The sequence below is a fragment of the Salmo trutta genome, chromosome 26, assembly GCF_901001165.1.
Source record: "Salmo trutta chromosome 26, fSalTru1.1, whole genome shotgun sequence".
Taxonomy (NCBI): domain Eukaryota; kingdom Metazoa; phylum Chordata; class Actinopteri; order Salmoniformes; family Salmonidae; genus Salmo; species Salmo trutta.
In genome coordinates, this window is record NC_042982.1 from 40,130,275 (window position 1) to 40,142,727 (window position 12,453).

Genomic DNA, 12,453 nt, shown 5'->3' on the forward strand with positions numbered 1-12,453 from the left:
TATTTTTGGAGGTTATTTAGTACTTCATAAAAAAATATTGATGACGTTGTGTCCTTAGTCTCTCTCAACAACCAGGTTATATACTGAGTGGACAAAACTTTAGGAACACCTGCTCTTCCGTGACATAGACTGACCAAGTGAATCCAAGTGAAAGCTATGATCCCTTCTTGATGTCACTTGTTAAATCCACTTCAATCAGTGTATTGAAGGGGAGGAGACAGGTTAAAGAAGGATTTAAAAAATATGTAAGCCTTGAGAAAATTGAAGCATGGATTGTGTATATTGGCCATTCAGAGGGTGAATGTGCAAGACAAACGATTGTGAACGTGGTATGGTAGTAGGTGCCAGGCACACCAGTTTGTGTCAAGAATGGCAGTGCTGCTGGGTTTTTCACGCTCAATAGTTACCCGTGTATATCAAGAATGAGATTCATTGGAGTCAACATGGACCAGCATCCCTTTGGAACACTTTCGACACCTTGTAGAGTCCATGCCCCAATGAATTGAAGCTGTTTTGAGGGCAAAAGGCGGTGTAACTCAAGGTGTTCCTAATGTGTTGTACACTGATGGACCTGCGTCGGGGCTATCGCTGTAGACAATGACTACGGTCGTCTGGCAATACTGATCTTTCTTTATTCAGTCGTGTCCAAAAGTTTTGAGAATGACACAAATATAAATTTTCACAAAGTCTGCTGCCTCAGTTTGTATGATGGCAATTTGCATATACTCCAGAATGTTATGAAGAGTGATCAGATGAATTGCAAAGTCAAAGTCACTCTTTGCCATGCAAATGAACTGAATCCCTCAAAAACATTTCCACTGCATTTCAGCCCTGCCACAAAAGGACCAGCTGACATCATGTCAGTGATTCTCACGTTAACACAGGTGTGAGTGTTGACGAGGACAAGGCTGGAGATCACTCTGTCATGCTGATTCAGTTTGAATAAAAGACTGGAAGCTTCAAACGGATGGTGGTGCTTGGAATCATTGTTCTTCCTCTGTCAACCATGGGTACCTGCAATCAAACACGTGCCGTCATCATTGCTTTGCACAAAAAGGGCTTCACAGGCAAGGATATTGCTGCCAGTAAGATTGCACATAAATCAACCATTTATCGGATCATCAAGAACTTCAAGGAGAGCGGTTCAATTGTTGTGAATAAGGCTTCAGGGCGCCAAAGAAAGTCCAGCAAGCGTCAGGACCGTCTCCTAAAGTTGATTCAGCTGCGGGAACGGGACACCACCATTACAGAGCTTGCTCAGGAATGGCAGCAGGCAGGTGTGAGTGCATCTGTACGCACAGTGAGGCGAAGACATTTGGAGGATGGCCTGGTGTCAAGAAGGGCAGCAAAGAAGCCACTTCTCTTCAGGAAAAACATCAGGGACAGACTGATATTCTGCAAAAGGTACAGGAATTTGACTGCTGAGGACTGGGGTAAAGTCCTCAGCATGAATCCTCTTTCCGATTGTTTGGGGCATTCGGAAAAAAGCTTGTCCGGAGAAGACAAGGTGAGCACCCCATCAGTCCTGTGTCATGCCAAAAGTAAAGCATCCTAAGACCATTCATGTGTGGGTTTGCTTCTCAGCCAAGGGAGTGGGCTCACTCACAATTTTGCCTAAGAACACAGCCATGAATAAAGAATGGTACAAAAACATCCTCCGAGAGCAACTTCTCCCAACCATCCAGGAACAATTTGGTAAAGAACAATGCCCTTTCCAGCATGATGGAGCACCTTGCCATAAGGCAAAAGTGATAACTAAGTGGCTCGGGGAACAAAACATCGATATTTTTGGTCCATGGCCAGGAAACTCCCCATACCTTAATCCCATTGAGAACTTGTGGTCAATCCTCAAAAGGCGGGTAGACAAACAAAACCCCACAAATTCTGACGAACTCCAAGCATTGATAATGCAAGAATGGGCTGCCATCAGTCAGGATGTGGCTCAGAAGTTAATTGATAGCATGCCAGGGTGGATTGCAGAGGTCTTGAAAAAGAAGGGTCAACACCACAAATATTGACTCTTTTCATCAACTTCATGTAATTGTCAATAAAAGCCTTTGACACTTATGAAATGCTTGTTGTTTGTACTTCCGTATTTCATAGTAACATCTGACAAAAATAACTAAAGACACAAAGCAAACTTTGTGGAAATTAATATGTGTTCCATTCTCAAAACTTTTGGCCGCGACTCTACATCATAAAACAATAGTTACATCATAGAACAATTGTATAGAAAACTGAATTTTGTTAATTTACATTATTTCTAATACTGTATACTTAAAAAAAAAAAATCATCAGCTTAATATCAGTATTGTGACCATTTCTCAAGCTCCCTGTGCTTCGTATTTGATCACCAGGTGTTTGAGGAGGAGATTCGGGGGACGGGGGTGTGCCTGGCGTTCTTTGAGACCCTCAACCGGGCGAACCTGGTGAGGGATGTGAAGCGAGCAGCAGACACGGTCCAGGCCTCGACAGCACGGGTGATCCTGGTCATCCTCTGGTACACTGACATGGGGGCATTACTCCTGGAGCTGGGGAGGAGAAATGTGACGGACAGGCCAGTGAGGCATGGAGCACTGGCGGACAACTCCTACGAAACCGATCAGGGCATCGTGGGAGTGGCTATCCGCAGTGAAACTATTCCTGGCTTTGAGGCCCACCTTCGAAGTCTCCACCCCTCTCGTCGTCCCAGAGAAGTCCTGTTGAAGGATTTGGGTGTAGCCCTGGAGAAGCACATGCACACGGCACATCTCTGCTCTCCTCTCCCCTTCCTCCAACCCCCTCCGTGTCACTACCACACACCCCTCCTACCACCTTCAGTTCCACCCGTCCACGCCTGGCCTCCTGCAGTGGGGCAGAGACTCTGAATTAGTCATGCCAATGTAATCTTTTTTGTTATTTAATATCATAAAATATTCATGTCCACTTAATAGTCACTATGGGGATATGTTTTGAGTTATTACATCATATTAACAGTGTAATGTTCATGTTTGTGTCTCCTCTCCTCCAAGCTTTTGCAGCACCTGAACCAGGTTAACTTCACCGCTCCACTTGGGGAGCCGTTCTACTTCCGGGGCGCGGATGTCCCTGCTGTGTACGACCTTGTGAACTGGCAGGCCACGCCCCAGGGGTTGCTCAAACTTGTCACGATTGGCCGAGTAGATGGGTCCAATCTCCTCATCAACCAATCAGCCATCCAGTGGAACACAGGATCTAATACAGTAAGAAAGACCATTTTTAAAACATGAACTGAATGGTTTTGTTCAATTGAAATTAATTACATGGCATGTACCGGTGCCTGTGTCAGTGTGCAGTGACAGCTGTCCCCCAGGCACCCGTGTAGCCAGGAGGAAGGGGGAGCCTGTCTGCTGCTTCGACTGCATCTCCTGTGCTGAGGGAGAGGTCAGCAACACCACAGGTCAGTGTACTGAATATCATCGGCCTTCTCACATCACTGAGGTGTGTGGTTATTCCCACAGTCTGTTGTTTGTTAATGCTTACTTAAGACTTATTAGACTGAATAATTAATGATGCTTTTCAATCATTATAGTAATGAGTTCCTTTTCCCAGGCTCTATGCAATCTGACCGCTGTAATCTGGAGTTCTGGTCCAACAGCCATCGGACCACCTGCGTCCTTCGTCAGCTCGAGTTCCTCTCCTTCAACGACGTCATGGGCGTCACCCTTGACCACTGTTGCCATGTGCGGCGCTGTGGCAACAGTGGCTGTGTTTGTGTTCTTTGTGTACCAAAGCAACACCTCTCTGGGAAGATCTTCAATAAAGTGTTGAATGGGATCATATTGAGAATTCTTCTACAGTACCATGTATGTGTAACCCTTGCAGGTGTGGGCCAACAACTCGGAGCTGAGCTTCCTGCTTCTAACTAATCAATAATTTATAAGATAAGTAAATTGTGTTTGTAATTGTGTTTGTAAACGCAGTTGATCATCTGTGCCGTGTGGCTGTCCGTGAGCCCTCCCCTGCCTTACCGTGACCTAGGCCTCAAGGGGTCAAAGGTCATCCTGGAGTGTGAGGTTGGCTCTGTGGTTGGTTTCTCTCTGGTGCTGGGCTACATCGGCCTGCTGGCCTCCCTCTGTCTCCTCTTAGCCTTCCTGGCCAGGAAACTCCCAGACAACTTCAACGAGGCCAAGTTCATCACCTTCAGCATGCTGATCTTCTGTGCTGTGTGGATCTCCTTCATCCCTGCCTATGTCAGCTCTCCTGGGAAGTACGCAGACGCTGTGGAGATATTCGCCATCTTAGCTTCCAGCTTTGGGTTACTGCTCTGCATCTTCGCGCCAAAGTTTTACATCATCCTCCTGAGACCAGAGAGAAACACCAAGAAACACATGATGTCCAATTAGAAACCACCAAGAAACACATGATGTCCAATTAGAAACCAGTAAGAAACACATGATGTCCAATTAGAAACCACCAAGAAACACATCATGTCCAATTAGAAACCACCAAGAAATACATGATGTCCAAATATAGTCTTTGTTGTGTTTAGTTAATCACACCATCTCACTATTGTTTTGTATGTTAAATACTTAACAAAGAATGACATGATGCATGGTTTAATACTTACAAGCAAGTTACATACTTTACAGACAATACCTAATGAACAGGACTTTCCTACCCTGCTGGTAGTGTATGTTTCTAATGATTCAATAGTGAGTCAGCAGTGACTCACGGTTGAGTCAACAGTGAATCAATAGTTAATCAACAGTGAGTCTACAGTGAATCAACAGTGAGTCACACTTAGAACGTCTTCCTCTGAATCACAACATTACTCTTCTTTTCCATCATCAATAGACTTTAATGACATCCATTTCTCCCCTGAAATTCAGTTCTGAAAACCAATCAGTTGAATTAGATATGGTTAATGAAAAATGTTGTTCATTCCTTTCACATTTTATAAGGTGGGTAATTCTGTTTTCCCATATGACACAGTTTCCTGATATTTTAATGAAGTATTGTTGTAAATTTCAATGGTTCAATAAAAACACATTCTAACAACTCCTTTCAAGTCAGAATGTTTTATTAAATTAAAATTTGCATTATTTAATAATTTATTCATGGATGAATGAGTGTGGCAGCAGAATTCCTTAGAAGGAACAGGGATGTTATGCTGTTCAACACGTTGTGATGATTCAATCGAAAGCTTTTCGATGCAGAAACCCACTCATCGGGGATAACCTATCCCTTAAAGCCACACACACAGACAAATGAAGTAAATCAAAAGCCTACTAACAGCCTAAGGAAATAAATCATTTATTATGTGATTAATATTTAGTCACAGAACATCATAATTATAATCAATTACAGGCTACACATCACCAGGGTAATAACAGAATGATAAAATCTCTTTGATTTGATTTAATTTCTAGCATTCAAAATACAAACAGAAGTGGAAACTTAAAGGAGCTACTAAAAACTATTTGAGACCATCATACTCTGTTACTATACATGTCTCCTTTCCTTTCTTTGCATTGAAAGAGTGTGAAGCAAATCCCTAGCAGGCATTGTACCTCCACCTAGTGTTCATATTTCAGATTAGCGCAGAGGACATGAAGAAGACGAGGAGAGGAATCCACTGTAAACTGTTGTTATGGGATTGAGCCTATGGGAGAATCTCAATTTCATTTACGTGATTCCTCGTGTCCTCTCTCCTCGGTCTCCTTTTCAAAACCCAATGAATGAGAAGGTTAGATATCCCTCCCCTCCAAACCTTCTAATCTAATGTGTTTTGAGAAGAAAGCGAGGAGAGAGGACGTGATGAATCAAGGAAATGGAATGAAGATTCTCCCTATGTCTTGGTTGTGGCCCGGCCCATCAGAGCCTTCTTGGTGTTCCTCTCTGGCCTCAGCAGGATGATGTAACACTTAGGGCCGAACAGCGCCACCAGGAGGCCAAAGCTGGAAGCTAAGATGGCGAATATCTCTACAGCGTCTGCGTACATCCCAGGAGAGCTGACGTAGGCAGGGACGAAGGAGATCCACACAGCACAGAAGATCAGCATGCTGAAGGTGATGAACTTGGCCTCGTTGAAGTTGTCTGGAAGATTCCTGGCCAGGAAAGCCAAGAGGAAGCTAAGGAACGCCAGAAGGCCGATGTAACCTAACAACGCTCCGAACCCTGCTACCGACCCCACCACACACTCATATATAATCTTATCATTATGGTAGCGCGTGTTTTTGTGTGGAGTTGGAGAGGCTGAAACCAGCCAGGCTGTACAGATAGCAGCCTGGAATGAGGTGAGAACCAGGACTGTTCCTCTCTGCTGACCAGCACCAAACCACTTCAGGCTGGCATTGGCCCCAGGCTTAGAGGTCCTAAACACAGCCAGCACCACCATTGTCTTCACCAGTATACAGGAGACACAGAGAACAAAGCTGATACCAAATGCTGCATGCCTCAGCTGACATGTCCACAGCCGGGGCCGGCCAATGAACAGCAGCGAGCACAGGAAGCAGAGTTTGAGTGACAGCAGAAGCAGGAAGCTCAGCTCAGAGTTGTTGGCCTTGACAACAGGAGTGTTCCGGTAGCGGGTGAAGATTCCGAGGACTACTGCACAGATGAGGGCTCCTAGCAACGAGGCAGTCATCAAGGAGATGCCCAGTGATTCCTGGTAGGAGAGGAACTCAACCCCCTTAGGGACGCAGAGATCACGCTCCGGGCTGGACCAGAAGTCCTCTGGACATCTCAAGCACTCGGCCGAGTCTGACAGAAAGACAGACATAGCAAATGTGGAAAACCTTTTCATCAGCCCCAAAACACCCTCAAATTCTTTAAATGATATTCAGTTCACTGACCTGTTGTGTTGCTGACCTCTCCCTCAGCACAGGAGATGCAGTTGAAGCAGCAGACGGGCTCCCCCTTCTTCCTGGCTACACGGGTGCCTGGGGGACAGCTCTCACTGCACACTGATCGTGGAGGCTGTAATGACAAAGGTGAGGGGGAATTTTACCTTTATTTAAGTAGGCAAGTCAGTTAAAGAAAAACTTATTTTTTACTATGACTTCCTAGGAGGGATAATTTCAGACTTTTATTTGCCCATATTTATACTCCCATATTTATACACCCATATTTAATGCTTCTTTTCCTTCCACTGGTATAAGTTTACACTGTTTCTGTTGCAGTAGTGAAATATGCTATATAGCTATATAACTTTACAAATAACCTTTTTTGACTCAAAGTTCCAGAAAATTCTGTCCTCGTCCAGTGTGAGCTCTTGTCCTGCGGGGGCTGATTCGTCAATCACACCCACAGTTTCCACCTGCACGCTCCCGTCCTGGAGCCACACCCAGTTCATGATGTCATAGATTGCCAAGGCGTCGCCGTTGTCATCGAAAGAAACGCGATCGCCAAACCCTGTGGTGAAGTTAACCCTCTCCAGGTAATGGACCAGCTGGTCAGAGGAGGGAGATGGAGGGATAGAGGGAACAAAGGGAAGAGAGGAAAGAGGAGGACATTATGTAACCAAAAGACAGTATGAAGTCAAGGGACCTTGACTAACAAAACAGGAGACTGAAGTAAACAGTTGGCAAAGTGTATGTCTGCATCTGTTTGTGTGTGTGTGTCCCACCTGCCAGGGCTCCAGTCTCTGTAGGCTGGCACAGTGGTGCCCGCTGAAAGGTCCTCTCCCTGGCACACACCGCAGTAGGTCATGCAAGGCATGGGCCAGGGCGTACACTGCCTTATACACGTTATATTCCGGCCTGAGCTCAGACACGTCCCCATAGTCAGTCTCCACATCCCTCAGGTCCTCCTGCCCTGTACATACATCACCCCCAGCCTCCACCCAACCTGCTGGGGGCTCCAACCTGCACCCAAACACAGCCTCCCAGAACTGTCTCACCTTACCAGAACAGAGAAGGAAATGTTATAGAGGAAAACTCGCTTTTTTCTTCCGTATTGTAGTATCTTTAGGCAAAGTAGCCTTTTAAATGTTTTAAACATAATGTATAAAGTAATTAAATGGTTGGAGTTAAAATACAACAAACTACTTCACCATATTGTTTCCAGGGTTATTGGCAGGTTGGTCATCGGGGCGGATGCTAAGCAGGTAGTCCTTGAGGCCGGGTATCTCTCCACGACGGATGGCGATACCCAGGGTACCCCCCAGGTAGGGCATGAGACGGGGTGTGTGAAACACAGAGGAAGTGCTCCAGGCTTCACTGGCGATCCACTGGAGACCCTTCAAATTCTGCACCACCACCTTGTAAAACAGGTTTTATATTTTAGAGTCTTGGCATCAAGAACACCACAGTGGTAATATGCTCTAACTCTTTTGTACACTGTTGTTTGTGAGAGGGGTAAAATCCTACAGCTGTTATGGCTGTAATAATGTCTGTAGAATGTATTTGAGGAAAAAACATACTTGCTATGACTTTGATATGTGGTTGCCCCCCTAGATATGTTAGGATGGATGCACAAACTGTCCAGGTCCACCCATACATAACATATATGCACACATCACTGACTGTAAGTCGCTTTGGATAAAAGCATCTGCTAAATGGTATTACTAATATTATTATTATGAAGTGTACATCTCTCTGGATTAGAGCCTCTGATACTAAAATGTGAGTGTATTGTAAGTGTTATTTTAGATGAAGTGTCAAGATAAAATCATCTCTGAACCTCGTCCACCAGAGGGAGCAGGTAGGCCTCGTTGGAGAACACCACCACCACACGAGCAGTGGAGCTCTTGATCTCTCCCACGATCCTCTGCAGCTCTGTGGGGCGGTTGTCTTTGGGCAGGACCTGGGAATAGGCCACACAGCCCCCTGACTCGGCCAGGCTTAAGTGGAAGGACCGGGCAGCATGAAATCCGTAGTCATCATCACTGAACACCAGGCCCACCCAGGTCCAACCCAACCGATGTAGGATCCGGATCATGGCTCGCACCTGAGATCACATCAACAGAGATTAGACATTACTGATGTTATTACAGAGACTGGAGAGTATAGAGAGATCAACATAAATTACATACATTTTTTTTGTCACCTTTTATTTAACCTAATCTAAGCTTTTTTTGTTATTGAACCTTTTATTTAACTGTAATGCTGTTATACAGTATAAAGTGTATAGTGAGTACACATGGCAACTGACGGTTCACTGTGTAATCATGTCATTGTAGCCTTCTTAGAGACAGACCTGGAAGGCGTCACTGGGGATGGTTCTAAAGAAAGATGGGTACTTTCCCCGGTTGCTCAGACAGGAACATGTGGAGTAGTGACTCACCTGAGGGAGAGAAATATACAATGATTGTTTTTTTTATTCTTCATTGAATTAATGAAATAGAAACGTTTCATGCCTAGACACATTTAAGACCTAAACAGGCTGTTTCTCACTCAAAGTGGGGATTTGGAATACAAGAAGGACATTTCCAATAATGTTGTCATCTTTCTATTCTTTCTGATTTACCATGGGAACCCGGAACAGCCCTAGGACACTGGAGATGGCAATGGAGTGTGTGGACCCTGGGTCTCCCACAATCCCTAGCACCGGGGGTGACCCAGAACAAGTCTCATCCAATAGGAACTCTTCCTCTGTCCCACTGGCCAATGACATTGCAGCACGGAGCGATACTCCCAGCTTCAGGCAGTTGTCATAGAGCTGGTATCCGAGCTTGATGTTTGGCAGAAGGTCAGGGTTTCTGTTGATCTCATCTACAGCAAACGCCATAGTCTTGGCCTGCTGGAAACCACGACTGGTAAAACTGACAGAGAAAATTAACATTCAATCAATTTGTAAATGTTTTAAATCACTCTAGAGGTGTTGAACCCTGTGCACCTCTTAAGGGGTGTGTGTGAGAGAGTGTTTTCTTAAGGGGTTGGGAGGAGAAAACAAATTACTTTTATCAAGGATAGATAATAAAATAGCTTTATCTTAAAGAGAAATGTGCTTAGAAAACAGGAATAATGATTGAAAACAATGGAATACACACAATTAATTCACAGATTTTTTGATACCGCAATGTACTATTCACAATTAATTAATGTACTATTCACCAATGTAACACGAACCCAGTAGGTCTACGGGACCAGGGTTTGTTAATATTGATAATAGTGAGGCTTCTTATAGTAGGGATGTCTATCTGTCCTTTATAGGAGAGGTGCAGACGCACATCCATTCCAGCCCAGTTCAGTTCAGTCCAGTAGATGAATACTCACCCCTCACAGTAAAGCTGCTGGGGTTCTGATGTGAAAGATAGCTCAGGGAACACAGTGAAGTAGTGGACCTCAAACAGACCTCCCAGAATCACATCACCCTTCTGGTACATCCCATTCAGACTGAACTGCTCCCACAGACGACAGGATGAGGAAGAGGATGAGGCAGAGGAGTAGTTCAATAGAAGGCTCAGAGATGAGGAGTTCAGTATCATGATTATAGATAGGTAAAGGTTAATATATTGCCTGACCCTCATAGCTGTACTCTGTCTCTCCCCCTCTCTCTCTTGCTTACTCTCTCTCCCTCTATTTTATAGTGTCAGTGGAGGTTGACAGTATAAGGCAGGGAGAGGGGTGACAGGGGGAGGCAGGGGGAGGGAGTTGGGGGGGAGGAGTGGCAGGGGGAGGGTTGTTACGGGGAGGGGAGGCGGGAGGAGGGGTTCAGAGTTGCAGGTAGGAGTTGAGACGAGGGAGTGTCAGAGAAATACGATATGTGAACTGTTGCCACACGAAAAGGGCAACCAGTGAAGAACAAACACCATTCTAAATACAACCCATGTTGTATTTATTCATGTTTATTTTTTTCACTTTTGTACTTTAACTATTAGCACATAGTTACAACACTGTATATAGACATAATATTTACATTTGAAATGTCTCTGTTCCTTTGAAACTTTTGTGAGTTTTGTCTGATTTTTTATTTCACTTTTGTTAATTCACTTGCTTTGGCAGTGTGATCATGTGATTCCCATGCCAATTAAACCTTTTGAATTTCATTGAAAGAACTATTACACACCTCCAAGTTATTTCACCATGTGTCCTGTAGGTGAGCTGTTTTTCTCCCTCTCCCGCTTCCTCTCCCTCTCCCTCTCTATCTATCTCACTCTCTCTCTCTCCCTCTCTCACCCTCTCTCACCCTCTCTCTCTCTGTCCCTCTCCCTCTCTCTCCCTCTCAGTCTCCCTCTCTCCCTCTCCCTCCCTCTCCCTCCCTCTCTCCCTCCTTCACAGATGTACCAGTTTATTGCTTGGTGTCTGTTAAGGGTTCTCTAGCACCAGGCTAATAATGAGGCTGTGATGAATCGAGAAACACACACACACACAAATTTTTAAAAAATCGAATTTGATTGGTTGCGTACACATATTTTGCAAAATGTTATTGCGAGTGTAATGAAATGCTTATGTTCCAACAGTGCAGTAATAGATTACAATACACTCAACAACAACAACAAGGAATTAAGAAATATACAAATATTAGAACAAGCAATGTTAAAAATAGTGTACATGAAATGTGTGTTTGGATGAAATGTACAATATACACTGCTCAAAAAAATAAAGGGAACACTTAAACAACACAATGTAACTCCAAGTCAATCACACTTCTGTGAAATCAAACTGTCCACTTAGGAAGCAACACTGATTGACAATAAATTGCACATGCTGTTGTGCAAATGGAATAGACAACAGGTGGAAATTATAGGCAATTAGCAAGACACCCCCAATAAAGGAGTGGTTCTGCAGGTGGGGACCACAGACCACTTCTCAGTTCCTATGCTTCCTGGCTGATGTTTTGGTCACTTTTGAATGCTGGCGGTGCTTTCACTCTAGTGGTAGCATGAGACGGAGTCTACAACCCACACAAGTGGCTCAGGTAGTGCAGCTCATCCAGGATGGCACATCAATGCGAGCTGTGGCAAGAAGGTTTGTTGTGTCTGTCAGCGTAGTGTCCAGAGCATGGAGGCGCTACCAGGAGACAGGCCAGTACATCAGGAGATGTGGAGGAGGCCGTAGGAGGGCAACAACCCAGCAGCAGGACCGCTACCTCTGCCTTTGTGCAAGGAGGAGCAGGAGGAGCACTGCCAGAGCCCTGCAAAATGACCTCCAGCAGGCCACAAATGTGCATGTGTCTGCTCAAATGGTCAGAAACAGACTCCATGAGGGTGGTATGAGGGCCTGACGTCCACAGGTGGGGGTTGTGCTTACAGCCGAACACCGTGCAGGACGTTTGGCATTTGCCAGAGAACACCAAGATTGGCAAATTCGTCACTGGCGCCCTGTGTCTTCACAGATGAAAGCAGGTTCACACTGAGCACGTGACAGACGTGACATAGTCTGGAGACGCCGTGGAGAACGTTCTGCTGCCTGCAACATCCTCCAGCTTGACCGGTTTGGCGGTGGGTCAGTCATGGTGTGGGGTGGCATTTCATTGGGGGGCCGCACAGCCCTCCATGTGCTCACCAGAGGTAGCCTGACTGCCATTAGGTACCGAGATGAGATCCTC

General features: G+C 45.1%; 1 protein-coding gene across 1 annotated transcript; it reads right to left on the reverse strand.

Annotated features, from left to right (window-relative positions):
• Nucleotides 1-5,258: 5,258 nt before the first annotated feature.
• LOC115163765 (extracellular calcium-sensing receptor-like) lies at nt 5,259-10,439 on the reverse strand. The gene is made up of 9 exons (XM_029715931.1): nt 10,179-10,439; nt 9,430-9,724; nt 9,160-9,246; nt 8,644-8,910; nt 8,015-8,221; nt 7,589-7,861; nt 7,184-7,411; nt 6,816-6,939; nt 5,259-6,723 (listed from the first exon to the last, which is right to left on the reverse strand). Exons 1-9 carry the CDS (start codon nt 10,430-10,432, stop codon nt 5,810-5,812), a joined length of 2,649 nt encoding a protein of 882 aa, XP_029571791.1. The 5' UTR covers nt 10,433-10,439; the 3' UTR covers nt 5,259-5,809.
• Nucleotides 10,440-12,453: the final 2,014 nt, after the last annotated feature.